Source organism: Phascolarctos cinereus, unplaced genomic scaffold, assembly GCF_003287225.1.
Source record: "Phascolarctos cinereus isolate Bilbo 61053 unplaced genomic scaffold, phaCin_HiC Scaffold_4;HRSCAF=312, whole genome shotgun sequence".
Classification (NCBI taxonomy): Eukaryota; Metazoa; Chordata; class Mammalia; order Diprotodontia; family Phascolarctidae; genus Phascolarctos; species Phascolarctos cinereus.
In genome coordinates, this window is record NW_027555847.1 from 685948503 (window position 1) to 685974873 (window position 26371).

The following is a 26371-nucleotide window of genomic DNA, read 5'->3' on the forward strand; positions in this document are numbered from 1 at the left end:
ACCAAAGAGCAAAGCCTTATAAATACCCACTGCAGGACTGTAATAAATTGATTTCTTCCATAGGAATAAGGATTACTCAACCTCCTGCTATCTAAGGTGGACATTCATTTTTTTCCCAATGAAGTAATGGTGAGCCAGCTGGGGACTAGCAGAATTATTTCATAAAACTCTCAAGGATTTATGCTGATGCCAGGACCACATTTCATCCCCAAACTCCCAGCACTTGAAATCCTCAGCATAAAGCAAGCCAAACTTCAGGTTGCTCTCTGAGGCTAGACACTGGCCTTGTCAGTCACTAAGATTGGCTGATGTCCTTATTAATACTCAATTCAAGGTATGTCTCTGTTACCACCCCTCCCACAATCTCCACCCAGAAACAGGTGAATCAGACCACTCTGAACACCCTATGGTCAGGGTGGGGGAAAGCCTGAAGCATTACCCCACTGGCTGACCCTTCCCTGGAGTGAAGAGGAGGGAAAGGGAGAGGCAGCGGCAGCCTGATATCATCCCCTGAGGTCTCTACTGCTGTCTCTCAGATGGATGGGCAGGGAGACATTGAAACAGCAGTAAAAATCCCTATATAGGAAGGGTCTGAATAGTATTGAGATAAAGAAGAAAACATCCTCTAAAGAATCAAAGGCAACATCACACAGGTCCATGGGCGGTGTGTACAGGGCGGTGTGTACAGGCCAGTGAGGAACTTTGAAGAACAGGAATTATAGACATCATCAAGGAAATATGTGATAGGAAGAGAAGAAAGGCAAGTGGAGTGTTCCAATGCAATGTCAAGACATTAAGGAAGACCTCCAGTATGGTGGGTGAATTCCATGTAGCAAATAGTGAAGAACATGGACAGAAGCTGCTTGGAATGGGCAAACATGAATGCATCGAGGGAAACCCCAAACAGATGAGGACAGAGACCCATTGGAATGTCAGAGTATGGCATCAAAACCAAACATAATACCCATTTCTGAAATGAGTCAGAGTCTCTGCATCTGCCCACCAGGCTTCAGAGCTGCTAGCAACAGCACTGGCCTAGGACTGACTGAATGTAAACACTCCTTTATCAGCCTACGTGGTTAACTCCCTCCAGAACAATTCCCACCTGCAACACTCATACAGCATGGAAAACGGTGTTCTTGAGAGCTGCTGTGGACCAAAATAAAAGCATCATCCTGAAAGAACTGGGTGACGAGCTTCTCTCAACTGGGCCTCAGACGCTGTTGTAGAGTTGTGATAGCTCCACCAGTGTGACCCCTTCAAGAACCTGCTCACCTCCCTGCCACAATCACAGGACATTAGAAGATGCAGTCGGACACAAGTCTGTGGTTAAAATGACTAAATTATCCAAACCTCTAACCATTGGATGGTTGTCAGACTAGGGAAGGAAAGGGATCTTAGCAGGGTTGGCCTAGATTTCTGGTTATTTCCTGAAGACCGCACTTCCTTCCTTGCCTGGTGCCACCCCTACATTGATGTACATTTCCTTTGGTGACCACTGCACAAAGGGAGAGAAGTGGGAGAAGTGTGTGTGTGTGTGTGTGTGTGTGTGTGTGTGTGTGTGTGTGTGTGTGTGTGTGTGTGTGTGTGTGTGTGTGTATCTAAGACGCAGCAAAAAAACATCATTTAGGTTTGCTCTTGCTGGCAGCACAAACTGGGTGATCTACTTGCCCTCAAAATAACTATTTATTGCTTTTGCCAAAACGCAGCCAACAACAGAGAGGAGACAGATGGGCAGAAAAACTTCTCTGCTTGTTTTATAGATCAGCGTGTGGACAAAATGAGTCTGGCAGAGACAATGCCATTGTACTGAGTAAGCATTTTCATAGAGGCCTTGAGGGAAAAAAGTTGCAGGGACTAGATCAAAATGGGATCCTTTGCAGAGTTAAGCAAGGCCACACCACGGGCACCAGACAGGATAAGTGAAGCGGCTCTCCATCGATGGCACAACGTGGCAGGGAAAGAAGAAAGCACAAAGGGCATTTCAAACTACCAAAGAAAGGTGACAAGCATCTCCATAGCACCCACTGTGTGCCAGGCACTGTGCTAAGGGCTTGACGATGACGATCTCATCTGATCCTCACAACAACCCTGGAAGGCAGGTGCTAGTGTGATCCCCGTTTTATAGACGAGGAAACTGAGGAAGACAGAGGGAAGTGACTTTCCCAGGGTCACACAGCTAGCAAGCGTCAGAGGCCAAACTTGAATTCAAGATGCCACATAGCTGACTATGACTTTCTAGAGTTATTTTCAGTCTTAGAAAATATGGAGATTTTGTGGTACGAACCATGTATTAGAGAGACATCTCAAGGTCCCCAGGGAAGGGTGAACACAGACTCTTCTAGGCCTTGCCAAAGGTACACCACCACCCCACACCAGATCTGCCCCACACTCCCCACAAATGAGACACGCCAAGTCATTCTGTAAAAAAATATTTAATCCCAAATCTGGAGGTTGCAGAAGTTAAGGGAGACTGCAGTGAAGGCAAGTATATCAATCCAGGGTAAAGTGTTCTCCAGAGAGGTCACCTCTCCGGCCAAGCAGCCCCTGGGGCTGCAGGAACTCCAAGGGCACAGGGCCAGATTCCTCCTTCTTAAAGTCCTTCTCGAAGATCTGGAGAAGAAAGAGATTGTAGAGGTGTGGTAATGCCAATCAAGGTTACGGGCTCAGGGGAAGGTGCCATACACACTGGGTATGCTAGAAACCAATAACCAGCCCATGGCTGTGTGACAAGCGGCGGCTTTGGTCACCAGACACTGTACGCCAACATCCTCCCCATCTCTGCACTTTCATGGCAGAGCCATCATGGCAAACATCAGGCCACCCAGCCTCTCCTTGCCAGAAGCTTCCCTCCATGACCACACCCAGCACTCCACTCCCCTGAGGAAGCTGAGTGGTCATCGAAGGAGGAACAGGAGCACTCCCCAACACACACACACACACACACACACACACACACACACACACGCGCACGCACACACACGCACGCACACACGCACGCACACATGCACGCCCCCCCTACCTCATAAGGGGAGAGCTCCAACAGCTGAGCAATGCTGACTTCGTGAGGGGACAGGGCCTGGTTGATGGCCATGGCTGCTCTGGCTACCTCGGGGTGATAATGTCTCTGAAGAGTCTTCAAGAGATCAAATTAGAGCGACGTTAGCAGGTCCCCTTCGAGCAGAACCACAGCCAGCTCACCTGTCTCCCCATCCACCTCTGCCTTCACTAAAAAGTCCTGGGTCTCATGGGAGAGACCAGGCCTTCCTCCACGGGCAGCCCCTGGCATGGGGAGGGGGCATACTGTTCCTGCTGGCTGGGATGCAAAGGGACCAGCTTCCACTGGAGAGGTTTAAGCCCACTCACCTTGAGCTCCCACAGGCAACTCTCCAGGGCATGACTTTTGGCTGGATCTTCTTCCTTCATGTCATAGGGGTCAGCAGTCAGACCTGGGGACAAAAAGCCAGGGATCACAGAAACCATTCCAAGGGACCATGGACCCAAGGCCCAGAAAGTGATTTGCTGGGACCTGCTGGCAGCCAGAGAAAAGTTAACATCAAAGGTAGGACTACAGCCTCCTGTCTCCCGGCTCAGGGCTCCTGGCATAGAGCCCCGCAGAGACAGCTGAGAAAGTGCTGGCTGCTCCCCAAGCACAAGGAAGTGGGCTGGAGGAGACAGAAAGAGAAGAGGGAGAAGGCGTCTGCACCCACACACACCAATCAGGAGCTGCAGATTCTCCTCCATGGACTCCTCGGGCCCTCAGTCCTGCTTCCCTCTTGCCTTTTACCAAAACATCCAACTTTTCACTTACAAGGGTTGATGGCAGAAGAGCCTCAAATCCAGCCATATATGAAGCTTGATGGTGGGAAAGGGTTTCCTTCTCACTAAGCCTGGTGTTCCGCTTCCTGCCACCCTCCCCGCTGATCTCCCCTAAACCATGGGATGAGGATCTCCTTGTCTCGGGAGATGCAGCAGCTGTCTGGGGTATGCTGGGAGGGGAGGATCCTCCTGGGCCTGAGCCCAAAGTGCACCCCTCGGCTGCAGGAAGAGGGTCTCTGTCTGTCTGTGCTCAAGGCCAAGGCCCAGGACATGTGGGAAGACCAAGGCCACCCTCACCCCTCCTCACCACTGGCCTCCACGCTGGGTCGGTGGATGAGGGCCTTGCAGGCAGGATGTCTTCGGAGCAAGTTGCAGATGAAGGGAATGACCATGAGCAGCGCCTCCGGAGGGGCAGTCAGGGACAGGCGGCAGAGGCGCTTGGCAAAGGCAGCCACCAAGTAAGCAGGTAAGTGCCTGTCCAAAATATGCAGTTAGGGCCCGGTGGGGAGAAGAGGCCCAGCCCCTGCCTGTAGAACCCCGGGAGGCCCATTCCAATGAGAAAAGGAGAACCGTGCACTGGAAAACCTGATACGCTAAAGACCTTGTAAGGCAGAAACCGAGGGCAATTTATATAACAAAAGAATTCACCACAAGACTTACTTGGTTCATTTAACGTAGGTCTGATTTGTAAAATTTTCAATTTAAAACAGTATCTCCTGGCTAAAATAAGATAGATGTACACAGGTTCTTCCTCTTTCTTCCTGCTCCTTGCTTGTTCGTGTCTGGCATTAATGATTTTCCCTGTCTCCACAACTCCCATGTGTGACCTGGCCCATCTGGGGCTGGCTGGCCGTCAGGAGCCCTAGGCCAAGTCCAGCCGGGCCCCTGCCCATCCATGTGCTTGGACAAACTCAACTCTGTACATTTCAACCTTATCACTTGTAAAATGACAAGAGTAACTCCCTTCCATCTCTAAAAAGCTTCTCCTACCGAGAGTCTCAAGGTTATGTCTGCACAAGCCAGCTGGTGTGGTTTTGTTCCATGGCTGACATGGACCCCTAAGGCAGCCTGCAAACCTAGACGTGTGTGATGGGCTGCAGGGCCACGATCGAGACTAGCCCAAATCTATCTCCTCATCACAATGGCTGGCTTCAGGTACCTTGGATCTTCTTCTCCATGGCCGCCATTAAGCTCTGACGACAACTCTAGGTCCCTACCCGACTCTGCCTCAAGACTGAGTTAGCACCTGCCCACTCACTCTCTTCTGGGTCCCCACCACGGAATGGTCAGTACAGCTCCCCAGACTCCACAGGCTCTGCCTGGGCCAGGGAAAGTGACCTTCAGGGTTTGAGAAGATGATGCCAGACTCTCACGTAACATACCCCTCGCACACTCAGCAGACAGGGTCACTAGGCTGGGAGGGCCTGAGGCCAAGCTCAAAAGGTATTTGTCATGCTCTTAAGCTCCCAGGACATATACTCACGAGGAAGACAAGAACAGGTCCGCCAGGTGGAAAAAGCGCGCTCGGTACTTCACGTGGAAAACAGACGGCTCCAACAGGCTGTAGAGCTTCTGATAGAAGTCCGGGTACTCGCTAAGGCGGAAAGGAACAGATCAGAGACTCAGGAGACTGGGAGCGCCTGGCTCTGGTCCCCTTCTAGCACACTCTCTCTACTCCTCACAATACCTCCCACACGGGCAGAAAAGAAAATCGTCTCCCTTAGAAAAGAATAAGAAACTGAGGCCTGGAGAGGTTGTCTGCGTTAGATGGCAATCTCATGGGGGAATGACCATCCATACATAGATCTCCCCTCCTCCAAGACCCTGGACCCCTAATCATTCAACTCTGCTTCCAGTGCCCGACTCTCTGGCAGCAATGGACGACTTGAGGAGAGAGCCAAGGGGGTAAAAGAAGGCACAGTCATGGCTGAGGATATGCAACTGTGACCAGATAGAAAAGGGGGATGGCCATGCTTAGAATGAGGTGGGGCAGCTCAAACTTCAGAACCCCAACTATCGCCGCCAGCCTCCCTGGCCTATGATCTCCAGCATCTGTTCTCCCCCCTCACCAATCCCACTCACAGATTATGCTGATGAATCAGAATAAAGAGCCCATGCAGGGCCAGGAGGCTTATGGCACCACCTGCAAGAGACGGACAGAGGGCGTCAACCCACAGCAGCCTCTGACCAAGACACAGCCATCCCTTGACCCCAATAACCAGACAGCCTGCCCCCTGACATCCAGACAGCCTGCCCCAGACACCCAGAAGCCCACCCCGAGACATAAACAATAAAACAAGCTGATACCTCTATAACATTTAGGTTCACAAAGCACCTTCCATATATCATCTCTTCTTTGTCCCTCACAACCACCCTCCAAGGCAAGCACTTACGCTATCATCCCCCTCTCACGTGACAATATTGAAGGCTCAGAGAAGGGACATGATTTACCTGTGGCCCCACACCTGCTATCAGAGGCAGGATTAGAACCCAGGTCTTCCTGACTCCAAGTCCAGCACTCCTAACACTAGGCTGCTCGGCCCCTCAAACACACTTTCTGACCAAGAAAGACACACATACTCCTCCCAGACTCATGGACATCACCGCCCACCCCACCCTCGGTTGCTCCCCAGACCCAGCCATCCCATGCCTCGTACCAATGTCATAGGCATTCGTGAGGAAGTCAATCATGAGGCTTGGCTGGCTCATGTGGGGCAGGATGGAATCCTGCACGATCACAAGCACTTTCTTGTAGAGGCTGACAGGCAGCTGCAGTGGGGACAACACCGATGTCCAGGCTGCCTGACGGCTCCGCTATTCCTCCCTGCTCCAGGCCTCAGCAGCTGGCAGTGCCTTCGCTCCGCCGACATCAGAGCCCCAGCCGACGAAGCGATGCAGCCAGAAGGCAAGGAGCAGAGACCCACTCTCTTCAAACCGACGACCCAGACCCAGACCACACCCCCACACACCTTAGCAAGGAACCCCCTAGCCCACCCCCAGCCCCCAGCTTCAGTTCTACCTTGTGCTTGAGAAAACTGAACCACATCTTCTCAAAGACGTGCTTGTGCTCCTGAAACACAAGGACAGGGCAGTAGCTTAGAGGATCTCACACTCCAAATTCTACTGCAGGGAAAGTGGGGGCAGCAGCTTCAGTTCCTGCCCAAAGAGCACAGAACGACTGCTGCATGGGGGGCCCCAGTCCCTCCCCTCTCAAACCGTTACCTTCAGCTGAGTGACCTTCCACTTCTCCAGCATCTCTGTGAGAAAAGGGATGGGGGAGGTTTACGAAGTGTCCTAAAAGTCCCAATTACAATAAGCAGCAGCCACTGAGGATGAAGCGCTGGGGGAGAACCCAACTCTGGACCCCGTCAACCCTTATTTCTCCTTCCACATGACCTAGGCCTGTTACTCGGGTAGGACTCTCAAGTCCTCATAGAGCTCACTTAAAATGACAACGTCATAAATGCTGATGGATGGGAAGTCCTTCCCAGGAGACCAAAATCCTTTCATGCTCATTTCTCCTCCGCCTCTTCCCAAACCAAAGACAAGCCCCTTCATCACTCAAAAGTCAGGCCCAAGGTACAAACTCCTCCTACAGGTTCTCTCCCTCTTCCTAAAGACCCTCACCTTTGTGTTTCACATAGAAATTTGAGATGTCGCTCTGCTGGCGGGGTAGGCTCACAGCCGAGATCAGGGTGAAAGTGTTGTTCCAGAACATGGGGGGAACACCCTGACGGAAAGACAAAGTCACCAGACTGAAGAGGGTTGGAGCAATTACCAGATCTTTCCATTTTCCTTCAACTCCAAACAGTATCCCTCTTCCATGCTGATCACCCAAGCTCCTGGCTTCCCCCTCCCCCAACCCCAATACCACATCGTTGCTCATGGCCACCTAATTGTTACCTCTTCCACAAGGATGTAGTTCACAACAGCTGGATTTCAATCACCCTGGCTCTATCTCTCAGCCATGACCCCTCAAATGCAGTTATATACATAACAGACCCAGGACAAAAAAAAAACCAGACTATAACCCTAAAGAAAACCCGACTGAATCAAATAAAAATCTGAATGCAAACTGGAGACCCACCAACCATCTGTCACCTGTTGCTGGTGTGTGTCTGTGACCCTGGCCACCAGATCTACCACAGCCTGCATCGTATGGTAACGGACATCGTCATGTTCCAGGTACTCCTGGAACCGGGAAATCAGCAGAGATGAATCCACCTCTGTTGGAATCAGGCCTGCCACCACAGACTAGGAGGCAAGACAAAAGAAGAATTCGTGACCACCTCACTCTCTGAAAGGCCCCAAGACCTTTCCTCTGAGATGCTGCGAGATTTGCTTTGAGAGGCTGGGGAGAAGGTTGATGCTTTAGCTGTTTACACTTGAGGAAACGGCAGAGACAGCCCCTCTCTTGGTCCCTTTATGGGGTGAAACGGGATAGGGAAGCACTTCAATTTCTCAATCTCATTGGCAGAGACAAAAGGAATTTCAGGGGACTGCCTGTTTTGATCTGCAGTGTGTATATAGATTTGATGAAGGAAGAAAGAAAAGGATCTGAATTCATTACATGAATAGAGCAAATTTCCATTGTTTACTCTGGGGGTTTTATTTGAGAGTAACTTTTAATACCAGGGCAGCTCCCCTTCCCAGCTCCACACCCCCAGAATGCAAACTAAATGAGACTGAGCCAAACCACAAGGAGACAGTGCCCAGCACACAGCATTCAATAAACACTAGTTAAATGAAAAAGATCCCAAAATATATAATGTCCTACAAAACCAAGCAAAAGCGATTTCTGAACTAGCTGTCCCACTGCTCGCTTCCACAGCCACCAATGATAAAAAACTAAGCCATCCTCATTCCCCCAGTCCTCCCCAACCAAGCACCATACCAAGAGGAGACCTCGAGGGAACAAATAGTTGCCTTCCCATTTGGACTTCTCCAGTGGGTGTGCCCCCTCTAGCTGCACAAACTTCATGAGTGTGCAAAGGGCCAGTTCCTAAGGAGGGAGGGAAGAGAAGAGAGACAAGAGTGAACACATGGATCCCACAACAGGAGGCCCAGGGAGTGGGAAGCAGCCAGCACCCAGCCCATGAATCCTCTCAGCCCAGGCCACGGGAAAGCTCACCCTCAGCAACAAGAACTGCTGCTTTGGGCGGGGGGGGGGGGGTGAAAGCAGACAGAGTGTTCTTTATAACTAGCCTAGCTTTCTTATTCCTAGGGTCCAGCCTCCACTTCTTATCTGGTCCTGAGTGCAGATGGAGGGCCTGTGGGCAGCCTGCTGGGTGGACTTAGGGAAAATGCCACAGGAATTCACTGCACAGAATGACCCAATCATGTTTTCAGTGCTGGAATTTGTAGTTACAATGATGTTTGTGCTAAAATGCAGAAACCATCCTAAATCTCATTTAAGGGCATTTGAGACTATTAGGACGAATAGGTCTGTTTTCAGAAAAACAGAATAAGCCTCTTTCATCCAAAAGCTTTGTTTGTGCTGCCTAACACTAGTCAGAGATAACTGGGCACCTGCACTGCTTATATCAGTCGGCTACCAATGGCCTAGCCTGTTTCTTCTCATGTGAACAGCTAATGAGGGGGTGATCTGCAAAGAGTCACATCAAATCCCATGTTTTCACACCTGGACCTTAAAAAGTCAGTCTCTAGAAATCATGCTCCAAGTCTCTAAGAGCTAGAGGGAGAGAGCAGCAGGGAGTCTAACAGGAAATGAAATGCTCCATTCCAGAGCAATGGGGAAAAAAAGCTCTGCACCCACTAAGGAGAGTGGGAAGTGCCACAGGCCCATGTCTTCTATCCCATCCATTCCTCCTTCCGACCCACACACTCATTTTGCTCTCCAAGCACTGGCTGCTTTGTACAGCTTTGGAGTTTTGCTGAAGGTGTCTTGGAGGCAAATGGAGGATGGGGAAGAAAAGAAGCAGCTGGGGGCAACTTGGCCTCTCTAACTCCCAGACTCACCTTGACCTTGAAAGAACGATGGCCCAAGAGCCCAGCGAGGCGGCTGCAGCAGCTGTTATAGCGGTGTCTCATCCACACCTTATACTTCTGCAGGGCACTGCCAGAGCCTGGGGACAAGCATTGTTTCTGCCCTGGCATTCTCTCTTCCACAATCCCCAATATGCAGTAGCTCATGTCTTGAGGCAGAGTCTACGAAAGCACTCCAGCCACACCACAGTAAAACCTCACAAGTTTATGGGAGATTTCCCCAGCAGCCTCCCTCATGTTCACTTGAAGACAACATTCATGAGTGTCCTAAGCCCAAAGGCTACAGTCAAACCAAAATTATGCACTTTCTGGTTCCACCACAGGATAAGTGACCACCCTCTCTCCTCCAAACATACCACAAAATATATTCTGAAGTCAACTTGGGAAAGGATTTTCGATTACTATGTAGTATGTAATTTTTCTTCAAAAAGAAATAGTATTAGACTTGAAAGTCAGAAGACTTGGGTTAGAATCCTGACTGGGCCACTTATTATCCCTGTGATCCCAGGAAAGTCATTTAACTTTGTGACATTCGGTCTCCTCTTCTGTAAAATGGGGACAATACATCACAGAGCTGTTACAAGGAAATCCCTGTTATCCTTAAAATGTTATAGAAATGTCACAGAATCACAGGCATCATAAAGAAGAGGCCAAACTGAACATGATACTATACAGTCTGATGTCCCATAAGTTCTACTCCATGAGCAGCATGGCAAATGCCTTTACTGAAAGATCTCCAATAATGGAGAACCTTCTTCTCAGGTAGCCCACCGATAGACAACTCAGACTGTTACTGGGATTGTCCTTACATCGAGCCTAAATCCATCTCTACTTCTGCACACTGCTCTAGGTCTAACACCTGGAGCACAAAGTAATAACCGACATCCAATTACATGGCACATTACAGTTGGCAAAGAGATTGATTGATCGATCTACCTCCCTACCATCTCAACTGAGCCTCACAACTGCCCTACAAGCCAGGCACTAGTCCGTATTATCCCCACTCTACAGCTGATGAAACTGAGGCCCAGAGAAGAGAAGGGTCCCACCCAAGGTTACATGGCTTGTGTGAAGGGACAAGATCTGAAGCTAAGCCCTCCTAACTCCAAGCCTGCAGCACAGATCTCCCCTCAATCTTCTCTTTTCTAGGCTAAACAGCCCCAGTTCCTACACGAGATTCTCCCACATATACGAATGTAATGAAATACTATTGTGCTATAAGAAATGATGAACAGGCTGACTTCAGAAAAACCTGGAAAGACTTATATGGTCTGACATTGAGTGAAGTGAGCAGAACCAAGAGGACTCTGTACACAATAACAGCCACGTTATGCAATGACTAACTAAGATTGTTAAACTGAACCCTTCTCAGCATTACAAGGATCTAAGACATCTCCAGGGGCCTCGAGATGGAAAATGCTGTCCACATCCAAAGAAAGAACTATGGAAGTCAAATCGCTATCACTTATTTTTACCTTCTGTTGAGTTTTGTTTCATCTTTCTGATGGTTCCTCCTATTGGTTTTAATTTTTACTTACAACCTCACTAATGTGAAAATATGTTTCATAGGTATGTAAATGTAAAGCCTATATCAGATTGTGTGCCGTCTTGGGGAGGGTGGGGGGGAGGAAGGGGGAGAAAAATTTTCAACTCAAAAGCATATGGAAGTGATTGTTGATAAATCAAAATAAATTAATAAAATTTTTTAAAAAAAGAGAGATTCTCCCACAACAGCATCTCAAGGCCCTTGACCATCTTGGTTTCCTCACCCTCCTCTGAACCACCTCCAGCTTTTCTTCCTTAAATGAATATAAGAGCCACTAGGTAGGAGGCACTACCTCTGTTCTCTGGACTACTGCACCTTCCATTAGCATGGACAACTGGGGCTGGGCTGGTATCTTGGTGGGCAGAGGGAACGTCTGCCTAGGACAAGGCATCCTCACCTGCCATTGCTGCCTCCTCTTCAGGGAGGTGACCCACGAAGAGCTCGCCTCGTTCCAGCAGGGCCCCAAAGAGCCGGCTGCAGGTGTGGGTAGCGCTGAGAATATCATCTTCCTCATCAGACTGAGAGTGGGGACAGGAGGTGGGAGGGGTCAGTAACAAGTCCTCAACTGCTTTACTCTTCTCAACAGCTTAAAATTTATTAAAATTATTTAAGCTGTGCTCTGTGTGCATTTAACATGTTACATACATATATGGGTCTGCATGTTGTGCTTCCCCTCCCCCACATTAGACTGTAAACTCCTTGAGGGCAGGGACTGTCTTTTGCCTCTTTTTTTGTATCCCTGGTACTTAGCACAGCGCCTGGCACCTAGTAGGCACTTAACAACTATTTACTGAATCGAAATCTTTAAAAAAAAATTATTTAAGCTGTCCACTGCTTAAAACTTAAGTGACTTACTTAAGCTATGGACAGCTTAAAATGTGATTTACTTAAGCCATAAACTACCCACAGCTTAAAACTTACTGACATTTACGCTAACAATGGGGCAGCTAGGTGGTGCCATAGTGCAAGGAGCTCTGGGTCTGAAGGCGGCTTCTCCCAGAGTTCAAATTTGGCCTCAGACACTTACTGGCCGTGTGACCCTGGGCAAGTACTTAACGCAGTTTGCCTCAGTTTCCTCATCTGTAAAATGAGCTGGAGAAGGAAATGGCAAACCACTCCAGTATCTTTGCCAAGAAAACCCCAAATGGGTCACAAAAAGCCAGACACGACTGAAAAATGACTGAACAGCTTAAAACTTAAGTGATTTACGTAAGCAGTAAACAGCTCAGAACGCCTTTAACCCATTTAAGGTTTCAATAGCTTAAGACTGACGTCAATCGCTTAGCACTGCACCAAGACTTTGGGGACACCGGGTATTTTCGGAATTCCATTCTGGGGGCTCTCCACACTACTCGGGCTGCGTGGCCCCCTCCCAAGTGGAGTCCCCCCAACCCCGCACAGCACCCCCAGCCGGTCCCCTTCCCGTGCCCCGCCCCCGCGGGCCTCTCGCCGCGCACGGCGCCCCCTGTGTCCCTCCGCGGTATCTCACCCTCCCTAGGGCTTTTCCTGTCTCCCTATGAACCCCACTCCACCTCTCCCCGGCCCCTCGCACCTGCAGCACGCCCAGGATGTCGAACACGGCGTTGGCGCCGCTCCGGCTCTTCAGGGCGGCCTCCAGCCAACGGCCCAGCTCCGCCGCCCCAGACTCCGACTCCATGTGGCCCTCAGGTCGGTGACTTTAGGCTCGCGAGGGCGGAAGAAGTGAAGTGGGTGGGGCAAGGAGACCCGGCTCCGCCCCCTTCTCGTCGTGGGCAGCGCAGGCGCGTGTCGTGACGTCATCTCGCCGCGCCGGAGTCCTGCGCAGAGCACCTGGAGGCGCGTGCGGAGAGCGCCGGAGCCGGCCCGAGGGATGGCGCTCTTCCGGATCGCCAGGTAAGCGGGGCGCGCTGCAGGGCTCACTCCTGGCGTTCGGGCGCTGTGGGCTCGGACGGTCTGGCTGCTGCCAGGAACGTCCGGGACACTTCCCTGTTACTTGCCCCAAGAATGTTACCGCCACCACCCTCCCACGTTGGAGGAGGGGGGCGGAGCCAGGGGTAGGAGGGGCGGAGGCAGAGAGAGAAAAAGAGATGGGCCAGAGCCTGTAAGGGGCGGGGGCTGAGGAAGTGGGCGGGGCCAGAAAGGGAGTGAGTGGGGGCAGGGATGGGAGAGGGGCGGGGCTGGGGTGAGGGGCGGGGCCAGAGAGGGGATTGATAGAGGGGCGGGGGGGGAATCGGAGAGGAGCAGGATAGGGAGGGGAGAAGGAGCAGGGGAGGGGAGGGGAGGAGGGAAGGTCCCTCCCCTCCCCCCCCCACCACCACTTCCATCCCACCTCCCTTAAGCACCCGCTTTATGCCCCACAGCGAGTTTGTCCCAATGCGCTGATAAATTGGAGCCAGATTTTATAGGGGGCCTTGAATGCCAAGTATAGCCTCAGAATTTATTCAGTAACCAGCAGTGAGCCATGGAAGGTCTTTCGAGCTAGGGAGGAGATGTGATCAGAGGTAAGCTTCACCTGCGAGGAATGTGAAGGATAAACTGCTGAGCTCTTGAAGTCAGGGCTTGGATCTGGTCTGTGGAACATGCTGTGGGCAAGTGACTTGCCGTCTGAGACTCAGTTTCTTCTGCTGTGAAACAGGAGTGAGAAGAACACCTCCCTCAGAGGTGTGAGGATGAAATGAGATGATGCATGGGAAGAGCTTAGCAAACCTTCAGTCAGAATTTTCATCTCTTTGCTGTGAAATGGGCCTGAGAACCAGCCTCACAGAGCTGTGAAGATGTGAACTTTAAAACGTGCAAACCTAAAATGTATAAACTTTAAAGCAACATGTAAAGGCCAGTTCTTTTTATGATAATAAAAGGAAGCAGGGGGTAGTGGAGAGGGCACTGCTCTGCAGGAAGACCTGGGTTCATATCTCACCTTAGACACTAGCAGTGTGACCCTGTTCAAGCCACTTACTTTCTTCAAGTCTCAGTTTCCTTATCTGTAAATCAAGGGGAGGCGGATTAATGACCTCTAAGGTGCCTTCCATCTCTAAATCTATGATAATGTGTGGAGACGGTGAAGCTACATGTCAGTCAGAGCCAGGCTAGGCTCCAGGCCTAACTCTCACTCATCCTGTCTGTGAGAAATAGCTCTCATCCCCCTATGCCACTCCACCCCCCCCCAAAAAAAGAAAGTGTGGTCCAAAGGACAGACAGTAGACTTGGAGTCAGGAAGTCCTTGGTTTCTTACACTTCTAGTTCTGAGAAGTCAGGCCTTTCAGAACCTTCAGTTCCTCATCTAGAAAAGAGATAATACCTGTATGTGTGAGCTCACATATGTTCAGTGATATACCAACTCTCAAGTATTAAATATCAGTCATGATAAGAGACAGGTGGTATTGAATAAAGAGCATCAGATTTAGAGTTAGAAGACCTGTATTCAAATCCCACCTTAACTATTTGTGTTTAAAAAAATAATAATGGTAATAATAGCTATTACATGAGAAAGGCTCACGTCCCAGAAGCCGAGGGAGGAGAGAAGATTAAGAAAACCCAGGAGGGCACACGACCATCAAGTGCTGCAGAGAGGGCGGAGGAGGAAGACAGGGAAGGGGTCATGTGATAGACACAGAGTGCATTGGTCCAGGGTGTCATGGCTTTGCGCCACCCAGGAACGCTGCCAAGTGATGGGCCTTCTCCAGGCTTCAGTTTTCTCATCTGGAACAGAATGGAGAAAAGGTGGCGATCCAGACAGAGGAGAAGAAGGAGCCAAGGGCATTAGGGAAGGCTTCCTGGAGGAGGCCAGGCCCAGGCTGAGTCTCGAAGGACCAGAAGGGTTTCAGGAGGCAGGTGTGGAGGAGGGAGCTAACAGACCAGCGTCCTGGCGCCTTCTCCTTCACCCTCACCCACAGCAGCCATTCAGTGGCCAGGCCCTGTCACTTCTGTCTCCACATCTGCTCCCTTTTCTCCCCTCAGTGCAGCCCTTCCAATTTAGCCCCACATCCTTTTCTCTTAGACTGGTGGAATAGCCTCTTAACTCGCCTCCTCACTTCCACTCTCTCCCTATTCCAGTTCATCCTCTACAGAGCTGCCAAATTAATGCTCTTCATGTGCCGGTCCCATCAGTGGCCCAGGCAGGCATGAACAGGCTGTGCCCTGCACTGGCAGAGGGGATGCCCAGCTTGAAGCAGCGCACATGTCTGACCACTTCATTCTGCTCAAAAACCTTCCGTGGCTCCCATTTCCTCTATGAGAAAATAAATATGGACTCCTCAGCCTGGCGTTCAAGGCCTTGCACAAAATGGTTCCATCTTACCTTTCCAGCCTTATTTCATTCCCCTTCCCCTTCCCTCCATGCACTTTTTCTTCCGGCTATGTTGGACTACTGCTTGCACATACCTAGCCTGTCCCCTCCTCCATGCCTGGAATGTCCCATCTCATCTCTGCCTGTCAAGATCGACCTCTTCCTTCCAGACTGTGAGCCTTCCCTGATCCCCCTACCTGAAGTTCATCTCTCCCTCCAAAACTTTTCCCATGGCATTTTGTCTCTCCTTCTGTCCCCATAGTACTTTGCGTGGCTTTTTTTTAACCAGTGAGGCATATCATCCCTTAAAGATTTATGTGCTCCCTGAGGATGAAGGCTGCCTTTTCTCATCATTGTATCCCTCCCTCCTCCCTCCCTGGCACCTCCTGAGGCCTGGCATATAGTAGACACTCTCTTTGTTGAACTGAGTCTGAAGAAGGGTTGTGGAGAGGAGTAGAGTGATAGGAGTCTGGGAAACCAGATCCTTATGGCAGACATCAACATTGCACAAAGCACCTGCCCTGCATGCCTCTTTTACCCAGGAGCATCCTGGGGAGGTTGGTGCTACCCATGTTACATCTCACAGATGAGGAAACTGAGGCCCAGACATGTCTGGTAATTTGCCTGTGGTCAGAGTTTGCAAGTATTATAGTGGAGATTCAAAGCAGTCTCCCCTAGCTGTAAGCCAGTGCTCTGTCTCCTTCTCCAAGGTGCCTTGAAGGCTAGCCTATGGAGTTTACACTTTGTTCTGTAGACATTTGGGAGTCACTGAAGGCCTTGGAGCAGAGGAGTAGATGTGGTCAGCCCTGGGCAGTTACAGATCACTTTGTCATCAATCTAATGGCATCATGTATGAAAGATGGATTAGAAGGGGAAGAGGGTGGAGGCAAGCAGGTCCAGTTGGGAGACTGTTCTGATAGTCCAGGCAGGACTGTGGGAATAGGAATGAATGGGAGAGGAGGGGACAGATGTCAGGGAAAACTGACCACACCTGACAAATGGTTGGATGTGAAAAGTGAGGAAGAAGGATGATTCCTTTCTGCTTCCGAGCCCTCCAGCCTTCTTGGGGCAAAGGAAAGAGGGGCAGTCTGGAAAATGATGGTGACGGAAGGGGCCCAGAGGAAGGCAGTACGTCAGAAGTGGCACGGTGCCGGGAACATCACCTGGGACCTGGAGTCAGACTACTAAGGCTTCAGGCCCAATTAACTGCTTGCCAACAGGACCCTGGACATGTGTCCTTACATCATGAAGCCTCAGGTTCCGCCTCTGTAAAATGAGATGATAACCTTCACATTATCTTAGTCAGGATTGTTGGGAGGGAGTACTTTATAAATGAGCATTGTTAGATTGTCCTAGAATTCTCTATGTTTGAAGGTCATGAGTTTGGTTGTGAATTAGGTGTAATTGTCATTAGGTGTGACTTAATTGTTGGATTTAAGTTTCTGCTAACTTATTTTAAAAATAAAAGGAGTGAAAAAAATTAGGGTCAGAGAAGAGCAACAATTGACTGGATAGGGCCAAGGGAATGAGAGTGCTTCTCTCCCCACCCCAACAACCCACACTGTTCTGAGGTCAGGGCCTGGCTCAGGCACTAACGACTTCCTTTATCCCAGATATGAGGAACAAGAAAAATCAAGTAGTGCTGAGGACCAAGCCCAGGTGCTCCTGCGGAGGCTTCGGGTTCAGGCCCAGGAGCGGCAGCTCAAGAAGCAAAAGCAGCAGGAGGCCGAGGCTGAGACCAGCTCCCCTGGGGACGTGGCCCCAGGACCCCCCGGGCCTGCACAAACTAGCCTAAGTTCTCCAGCCCCAGAGGAGCCTAAAAGAAAAGCCAAGAAGAGGAAACGAGGGGATGGGAGCCCCCGCAGGTTAGAAAAGTCGGAATCAGAGACAGACCCCATGTCCAGCCAAAAAGGGACCAGCAGCCCCAGAAAACCAAAGAGAAAGAAGAAAAAGAAGACAGGTGAGAAAACCCTGCCCAAGATGGCACCGGGAAGCTGGGATCACAGGATGGGCAGCATTAGTGATGCACACAGGCTACACATGTCAGAGAAGGACTGATGCAGTTTATCTCTCTCACACCCCCTCCTCCCAATTCCCTGTTTTTCAGGTAAAAGCTGTGAAGAGCAGGGAGATAAAAAGGACTCCACAAGAGCCTGTGAGCCCTCGGCAGAGGCCAGTGAACCCCAGCACAGCGTGCTCATTCTGGGAGTGCCAGACAAGAAGGCCCTTCCAAAGGTAGGCTGGTGACAGGGCAGCGAGTTCTCACATCCGGGATGTCAGTGTTTGCTCCCACCGCAGCTCTGACCTTTGCCACAGGTCTGCTGGTGTTAGCCGGTGAAGAGAGGTTTGCGGGTGATGGTGTTGATTTGGGGATGCGCCTATGTTACAGGGCAGTGTGAGTGTGCCTATCAGCCTTGTCCCTGGTCTTGATTTTATTTCCTACGCCCTTCTTTACTGTTCTGTCACTCTTTTCACAGGTCCAGCCTTTCTTACCCAAATGGCTTGCAGAACCCAGCCAGGTCCAAAAGAGCGTCAAAAATGACCTTGTCCCAATCCAGGATATCCCTGGAATCCATCCTTGCCTACAAAAGAAATTAAAGACAAACGGCATCATGTCCTATTTTCCAGGTAGCCTCGATACCACGATCTGCTCCCTCAGCCGCAAGGCCCCCCCCCAGTCTGCTGTTTCCAAAGTAGTAGCCCCCAGAGCTGCAAAGTATTGTCCTTCACACCCAGACATTCTTCTCTGAGACCTCAGGTTATCCCTTACGGGAAAGTAAGACTGCACACAGCTGCTTTGCCTTCCTTGAAAACACAAGGGGCAGTCTGAGGCAGCCTTGCCCTCTCACCCTTTGGTTGGTTTGTGTCTTGATGGTCATGGTGTCCTTAAAACCGCAGTGTGGTGTGAGAACCAGTGATTTATGAGAGTCTCATGGGCAGAGGCTCGGACCCAGAAGGATAGCAGGGAGGGCAGTGCGAGCTCGGCTGAGGAGACAAGGTGCTCTTGTCTCTTCTGGCCCTGATGATGGCCCCCTTCTAGTCTGGGGCAAGTTGGACGTGGGCCTTCTCTCCATCAAGTTGGGACAGTAGGATGACCTCGGCCACATCAGTGTCTTACAACTCGTTTGCCCTCTGCTTCTCTCATGCTCTGTGGCCTTCGGTCCGGGTTTCAGTCTGGCTTGTCCTGTATAGACAGGAATGGCTCTGGTGATGTCCATCCTTAGAGACGTGTGGTATGATGTAATATTGGCTCCCTGCACTCCACCTCCAACATTTAAAGGCAGTAGGACAGTGGCCACATCGCAGAACCTCTCTAGACCACAATCTGTCTCTCTGAAACGGTGGTACTGTTACCTGTAGCACCTGCTTTATGAGAATCATGTGAGGTAGGGTGTATTTACAGCACTTGACAGGTAAGCATCAGCCGTTGTTTCTGTTATCGTTGTCATTGTTATTGTTCCCTACTGAGCCGCCATCTTGTTCTCTGCTCCGTCCAGTTCAGGCAGCGGTGATTCCTGCCCTCCTGGAGAGTGCATCCCATGGATTCCTGGTGGGGAGGGGTGGCTACCAGCCCAGTGACATCTGTGTGTCTGCCCCAACAGGCAGTGGAAAAACACTGTCCTTTGTCATCCCCGTGATCCAGGTAAGCAAGGAGCTCTGCTGCTCCAGGGGGACCCGCCTCCAGAGGGTTGCTGAGTGCTTCCTGGCCACAGTCCCCGACTGAACGGGGAAGGGGTCAGGCGGGGGTCAGCAGGAAGGCAGCGTCTTTGAGGCTCTCTGGATTGGTCCCCAGGTCCTGTCGGAGCGGGTAGTGTGCCACATACGGGCCCTGGTGGTACTGCCAACGAAGGAGCTGGCCCAGCAGGTTAGTGGCCCTTTGTTCTCCCTGGTGTGCTGTGCTGCTTTGGCCCGGAAGTCCTTCCTCCCTCCAGTCCAGGGCTTCGTAGCCTGGGCTCTGTAGGCCCCCACCTCCCTTGGGGCTCTGTGGTTAGCTTTCAGTGAGTCCGTGAAGTTGGATGGGAAAAAAGTTACATTTTTATTTCAATATCATTGGTTTTCATTGGAATCATGTGTTATTTTATTTTATGCTCTAAAAATATTGGGAGAAGGGGAGGCTTCACTGGACTCCCAAAGGCATTCAGGACATAGGCTCTTACTGTCCCTGCTTATTTGGCTGAAAGTATTGCTTTTGGGGCATCACGTGGATGGCTGCTTGTGGAGGGAGCTGAATCCTAGTAGTGTTTGTCTCCAGGGCACTTTCTGCCCACAGAGCCCAGCTGCTACTCTTGGGCACTGCAGGCCTTATGCTGGCCAGTCCATTGGTGGCTTTTATGAAGTGCCTGCTTGGTGCTGGCCACTGACCTGGTTGCTGGGGATGTAAGTGGGAAAGGCTGATGGTCCCTACCTCAGGGAGCTTGTGCTCCACAGAGATGATCCTGTATGTTTGCTAGTGCTGAACCCTGCTCCCTCCTTCCAGGTGAGCAAAGTGTTCAACATTTATGCCGATGGCACAGCTCTGCGCATCGCCCAGATCACGGGGCAGAAATCTCTAGCGAAGGAACAAGAGATCCTCGTCCAGAAGACGTAGGTTTTCTTGCGTCCGTGCTGACTCCTTGTGTCAGGCCCCTTAGGCCGGTGGAGTCAGCTCTCCCTCCCTGGCTGATGTTGGCCAGGCACATTCAGCGTGTCCCCGGCCTTGTCAGCTCTGAAATTGAGTTCCTGGCACCCAGTTCCCTGCCTCTCTTCCCTTGGACAATGCCTACACCCTTCCACAAGCAGGAGCTTGCCTCCTGTGTGGCCTGTCCCACAAGAGAGCTGACCTGGTCTTCCTCCCACACTAAATATGCTCCACTGTGTCTAATGCCAGACCCTTTTGGGACCCCCAGGGGCTGTTGTGAGGACTGTGAAAGAGGGTGCTTAGGATTGTGCCTCTTCTGGGGGAAGTTCAAGGCTAGAGCGGCCCTTCCAAGACCAGTGGGAAGGAAGAGGGAAACTCCTTCCATCTTGAATCAGACTTGGTCACCAGAGTCACAGTGGTGTTGTACGGTGTTGCAGGGACTCAGGGTACTGCAGCCTGGCAGACATTGTCGTAGCCACCCCTGGCCGGCTGGTGGACCACATTGATCAGACACCAGGATTTAGCCTCAGGCAGCTTCGCTTTCTGGTAAGTCAGCCCGGGACTTGCCTTGTCAGCTACAGACCTAGTCTGGGTCAGTGCCTGGGCTTCTGTCTGCCACCTGGTGCAGCCTAGCTGGGGATAATGACCAGAGTGGCCACTGGGGCACTGAGCACAGTATTACCTGTTGGTTGGTTGCTGGTGGGGGAAGGCACGGGGTGGCTGGGAGATGTCAGTGCTGGAGCATTCCTGGGAGCAGGGGCCCTGTCACTCAGGAGCTTCCCCAGGGTTCCTCTGAGCACGGCCACCCACCACTCTACAGATCATCGATGAAGCCGACCGCATGATTGACAGCATGCACCAGTCCTGGCTGCCGCGGGTGGTAAAAGCAGTTTTCCAGGGTGACAGTGCCCCAGGCTCCAGCCCACTCTTCCAGAGGGTGGAACCCCGAGCTATAACTGCTGCCAGGTACTGGAACGGGGCTGGATTTTCTCTGACCACTAATCCACATCATACCACCCACCTCCTCAGGAAAATGGGACTGTGACTGGTCATTTCTGTTAAACAAAGGTCCCCTTTCAGAAAGGAGCCAGGCCTGGTGGGGAGAGGAGGAAGGGAAGAGGCGCACGTGCCAGCCAGCCATCTAGTCCTACTTGTGGAGGATATTTCCTTTTTTAGTGGGGGAAGGAACTTGGAAGAATGGCACAGGAGAACAGGGTTTGGCAGTGTTGCTATCTCCAGACCCCACACGGACACTCTGCTCTGTCTGTTTCAGCACAAGCCAGCCTCAGATGCCACTCCAGAAGCTGCTGTTCTCGGCCACGCTGACTCGGAATCCTGAGAAGCTTCAGGAGTTGGGCCTCTACCAGCCCCGGCTCTTCTCCACTGGCCCGGACAGCCAAGGATCCGTAGCTCAGCCAGGGACTGAGCAAGATGGGGAGGGGAAGTATGCCTTCCCTGCAGGGCTCTCAGTAAGAGCAGGGCCTCCTGGGCCCCAGGGGAAGATCCCGGGAGGGGACAGAGGCTGGCCACCCTGCGGGGATATAAGGGAAAAGGGAAAGGAATCTGAACAGCTTCCAGTCCCCAACTGAGAAGAATGGGTGTAATAGCCAACTCTGCAGTTTCCTAGCAGATCACCAGGTAGGTCTCATCGAGCCCTGTCCATCTCTCTCACAGCATTTCTATGTGCCCTGCACCCTCAACTCCAAGCCACTGGCCATCCTGCACTTGGTGCGGAACATGAAGTTCTCACGGGTTCTGTGTTTCACCAACTCCCGGGAGGTCTCACACAGGTGAGGGTCAGAAGCACAGAAGAGGCCACGGGACGTGCCATGGGAATGAGTGCGCTCTCCGCTAAGCACCTCTTTCACTTCTCTCCAGATTGTTCTTACTGGTCAAGGCCTTTGGGGGGGTACCTGTGGCTGAGTTCTCCTCCAGATTCGGACCTGGCCAGAGGAAGATGATCCTGAAGCAGTTTGAACAGGGCAAGATTCAGCTGTGAGTATTATGGAGGGAGGGGGCTGGAGGACCAAGGGCAGAGCACACAGAAGGGTTGGGGATGCTGTTGGAATGCAGCTACCAGCTTAGCCCTGGTCATTCACTGTTTGTCCTTAAACCAGCAGCGCCCCCCGGACCCCTCCACTGGCAGTACAGCCCAGTATGGGCCCAGTGAGCTAGGCCCGTGACAGGGGATGCTTAGTGTCCAGCCTGGGAAGAGTGGGGCTGTGGGGCAGTATTTGTTCCCTTGACCTCATTACAGCCTGATCAGCACAGACGCCACTGCTCGAGGCATTGACGTGAAGGGAGTGAAACTTGTTCTTAACTACGATGCCCCGCAGTACATCAGGACCTATGTGCACCGGTAAAGAGGGTGTGGGGCCATCGGGGATGGGGTATTTCTGTCCCTCTTCTTTTAGACCCCAGTCTTCTGGGGGTTCTGGTTATCTGTGTTACTAACCTAACCCCTGAACTGGAATGACAGGGCACTTGCCTCCGTGTTGTGTCTGATTTCAGGGTAGGCAGAACAGCCAGAGCTGGGAATACAGGGCTGGCATTCACTCTGCTCCTGAGAGTCCAGGTAAGCCCCATGAGGATACAAGTCCTGTTCCCATCCCTGCCACCCTCCCCATATGTGCCTTAGACTCCTTGTGTCAGGGTCTGTATCCTGGGAGAGAAGAATCTGTTCCTAGTAGCTAGTTACCTTTGAGGAATGGCTTGAGGAAAGATGACCCCAGTTCTCTCCTGGCCGGAACTGTTCTCATCTCCAGGAGCAGAAATTCCTTCAGATGCTGAGAGAGGCAAGAGCTCCAGAGCTGGGAAAGCATGTAATCCGCAGTGAGCACCTGAAATCCCTGGTGCCTCAGTATGAGGAAGCGCTGTCCGAGCTCCAGAAAACCATCCGGGTAAGGGCTCGGGGGGACATCTTCAGCAACCACAGGGCTGGCCAGCTCCCCACGCTAGGGGAGCAGGGAATGTAGCAGCCACAGCTTCTCACACCTGGTAATGACCAAGTAGGCAAAGCCAAACCAGGGGTTTAGGCAGTGTATCTGAATGACATGCCTACTTCTAGCATTCCTTTGGGAATTTGGCAGCAACCCAGCTGCCCGGGGCTAAGAGCCTTAGCTACCAATGTGCCCAAGGTCTGGGGTCCTAGGACTTCACCAGAAAAGGGAGTATAGACCCACGGGGCGATGCAAAGACCATGCATCCAGCGCTGCCCACAAAGAAGGGCTGGTCTTACCCACCCAGAAAAAGCCAAAGCAGCAGAGCTGGTTCCCCAGGCAGACCCACAAGCCTGCTGGGTCGGTCTCCTAGGCAGGAGGGTACTGCAGCAGCTCTGCCTGTCCCCTCAGTCTCAAGCCTGCTGCTCTGGGGAGATCTGATCCCTGCCTTCTTTTCTCACCCTGGCTTTTGTCTTCACAGAACGAATGGAAACAAAAGAAGGCCTGAGTCTGGCAGGGCACGGATGGCGTGCGCTCGGCTAAGCCCAAGGAGGCATTGTGCTGCTGACCCACTGGGCCTTGGGGGCTGGTGTATGCTTGCTGCCACAGATGTGCGGGGAACCGGACTTGATCACTGTCTGGAACTGCCTCCTGAAAACAAGCCACCAAGCCCAGTAATTGCTGGGCCACCAATCATAGCGGGAATGGGATAAGAGAACTTAATTTTAAAAAGAAAACATGGGGCAGCTAGATGGCACAGTGGATAGAGCTCTGGCCTTGGAGTCAGGAGGAACTGAGTTCAAATGCAGCCTCTGACACTTGATACCTACTAAGCTGTGTGACCCTAGGCAAGTCACTTAACCCGATTGCCTCACCAAAAAGCCAAAAAAAAAAAAAGAAAGAAAGAAAAGAAAACATTCTTTGTACTTGTTTTGATAGAAACCGGTACTGAATACTGATCTCAAGTGAAGTGAGAAGATGGGATATCTCCAGGCTCATTCTGGATGAATGTAGAGGAGGGGACATTCTCCTGGCCAAGCAGGTGCATATGGCCTGAACACCTAAACTTCAGATACCGGTGCTGCTGGGGGCCAGGACCGTCACAGAGACAAGGTCAAGGGACTTCAGAAATGAAAACCACCTCCATCCTATGGGAAGATTGAGGCAATCAGGCTGGATTCAAATCAGCTGTTAACCCACACCTATCGTGCAAGGAGCTGCACGACGAGGGGGAGGCAAACATGTCCTATCTGAGTGAATCCCTGGGTGCCTCTAGACTGTTTATTCATTATGAGTTTCTAAAAATTTCAAATTTTACCCTGCACACCGTATTACGTTGGAAAGAATGCCACCAACTATAAAAATGTACACTTTATTACACTCTCTGTTTGGTAGGATACATCACAATTCCATACAGTCCTACAAAGCAAGTACAGTTAGCGCCCACATTCATCAGTAATTCGTACTTGGCCCTGCCTTCCTAGTACCAGCTGACCACTGGGAGAGAGAGAGTTTTTTTTTCCAAGTTAAGAACGGTGTTTCCATCTTTGCTGCTTGGTTGATGGGCCACAGAACCAGCTGCTTCTGGCAGACCGTGCAATATTTGTGCAGGACCCAGAGCTGAATGTTCCAAAGGAACAACAAGCTAACTGAAACAGGCAGCAACATGCCAGGGATGCAAAATGTTTCTTCCCTTTGTTGCCAAACTTAACCAACTCAGATGGCACCTTGAGCCTACCTCACTGCCCATCTAGAAAGTCCTGAAAGATAAGTGGGTATCAAAGAGTGGTTTCACAGTCAGGACCCAGAGAAAGGGCATAGCCCAGAAAATATTCCTGTGCCCAGAAGACCTGATAGTTTTGACCTAGACTAGAACCAGTGGACATAGTATTTCCTAGTTGAAACTGAGAAGCCCTATCTCTTGCATTGCCATTACATTTCACCTAATCCCAATAATGGTGTCATATCTTTAAAGTTGTTTTATAAAGTAAAAATGCTTTTATTTTTAATTAAACCACCACCAAAACATCAAATAATCCTGCATTGCAGGGGAAAAATACTTTTTAAAAATGCACTTTATGAAATGTGATGAAAGAATCCTCCTTGTCGCTGTCACATGAGCCACAGTCAAAGTAAAAGGCAGGACCAATTTAAGAGAAGCTCCTTGGGCCTCTTCCGTAAGCAAGCTTTATTTGCAGAAGGTTCCTATGTGGAGAAGTCCTGGTACCCTATGTTGTATGCTATCATTTCTTTAAAAAGGAGGCAAGCTCCTTTAGGATAGTCTTGGACTGTGACCTCATCCTCCAAACGTCTACCTGAATATACATTCGTTATTCTTATTCACTTTAGTAAAATAATCATATAAAAGTGTATTCTTTGCACAATTCAGAATTAATCTTGGGTTCTGTTTACTTTTCTCTCTTCCCCAGCTGAAGGCTGAATAGATTTTATACTGAACACAGAAACATCACAAAAGCAAATGAAACCTAAATTAAACCCCAGCAGTTAAAAACTCTCCCACACTGGAAGTATCAAACTAGACAAATAGGAAATTCTCCAAGATACAAAGTGAATACTCCTTTTACAAAAAGGTTACAGTTTTTACTATACATAGAACTAGGATGAACACACTCGTTACATTCCAAGAATAACCATTATCACAAAGTGAAGAATGAAAGCAAACACGCACACACATACATACACACACACGTACACACAGCTTCAGGAAATGTACACAGAACTACCAGTTCAAAAGAATTACAAGAATGGAAGATGAACTTTTGTTAAAATCTTAACTATACATCCAGATTCAATTGAACAAACATTTATTAGGCACCTACTAATGTGCAAAGCAGTGCTAGGCGCAGATGGTCACACTGAAGGACTACAGATTTAAGGGACCACGTTACACCCAGACTTGTACTAGGCAGGACTGCTTGTGGAAGGGGAGGGGGGCCAGTTACTCAGAAAGCTTGCAGCCCAGGCCAGTCAGTCCTACTTCTGAACAGACAGAATGGCCTACGATACCAGGGGCTGCCATGGTGGACCATCCACTTTTAACAGGACAGAAAATGATTTCTGACAAGCTCTGTGGAGCTCTCAAATGAAAAGAACAGGAAGCTGACATTCTTTACATAGTTTGCATCGATACTTTAGAAATGATGGTCCAATAAGAGCAA

At 50.7% G+C, this 26371-nt stretch overlaps 2 protein-coding genes across 2 annotated transcripts; one reads left to right on the forward strand and one right to left on the reverse strand.

Annotated features, from left to right (window-relative positions):
* Positions 1-2419: 2419 nt before the first annotated feature.
* Positions 2420-13103, reverse strand: NOC4L (nucleolar complex associated 4 homolog). Its single transcript, XM_021004394.2, has 15 exons — positions 12924-13103; positions 11769-11889; positions 9799-9905; positions 8714-8821; positions 7921-8073; positions 7447-7549; positions 7042-7076; positions 6839-6889; positions 6477-6588; positions 5902-5962; positions 5303-5413; positions 4127-4293; positions 3367-3449; positions 3023-3136; positions 2420-2613 (listed from the first exon to the last, which is right to left on the reverse strand). Exons 1-15 carry the CDS (start codon positions 13026-13028, stop codon positions 2494-2496), a joined length of 1551 nt encoding a protein of 516 aa, XP_020860053.1. The 5' UTR covers positions 13029-13103; the 3' UTR covers positions 2420-2493.
* Positions 13104-13145: 42 nt separating this feature from the next.
* DDX51 (DEAD-box helicase 51) lies at positions 13146-25587 on the forward strand. Its single transcript, XM_021004393.2, has 16 exons — positions 13146-13243; positions 17249-17595; positions 17743-17870; positions 18113-18263; positions 19133-19278; positions 19429-19500; positions 20113-20219; positions 20691-20799; positions 21074-21219; positions 21527-21722; positions 21928-22043; positions 22132-22248; positions 22511-22612; positions 22765-22828; positions 23019-23153; positions 23674-25587. The coding sequence occupies exons 1-16, from the start codon at positions 13221-13223 to the stop codon at positions 23698-23700; spliced, it is 1986 nt and encodes a 661-aa protein (XP_020860052.1). The 5' UTR covers positions 13146-13220; the 3' UTR covers positions 23701-25587.
* The last annotated feature ends 784 nt before the right edge of the window (positions 25588-26371 follow it).

Bases quoted from the DNA above. Each gene is read 5' to 3' on its own strand.
- NOC4L (XM_021004394.2), bottom strand. From the start codon at position 13,028: ATGGAGTCGGAGTCTGGGGCGGCGGAGCTGGGCCGTTGGCTGGAGGCC. The intron at 9,906-11,768 runs GTGAGGATGCCT...GCTTGTCCCCAG, and splicing joins AGAGGAGGCAGCAATGGCAG to GCTCTGGCAGTGCCCTGCAG. The intron at 5,414-5,901 runs GTGAGTGGGATT...TTTCCGCCTTAG, and splicing joins CTGATTCATCAGCATAATCT to CGAGTACCCGGACTTCTATC.
- DDX51 (XM_021004393.2), top strand. From the start codon at position 13,221: ATGGCGCTCTTCCGGATCGCCAG. The intron at 22,044-22,131 runs GTGAGGGTCAGA...ACTTCTCTCCAG, and splicing joins TCCCGGGAGGTCTCACACAG to ATTGTTCTTACTGGTCAAGG. The intron at 22,829-23,018 runs GTAAGCCCCATG...TCTCATCTCCAG, and splicing joins CTCTGCTCCTGAGAGTCCAG to GAGCAGAAATTCCTTCAGAT.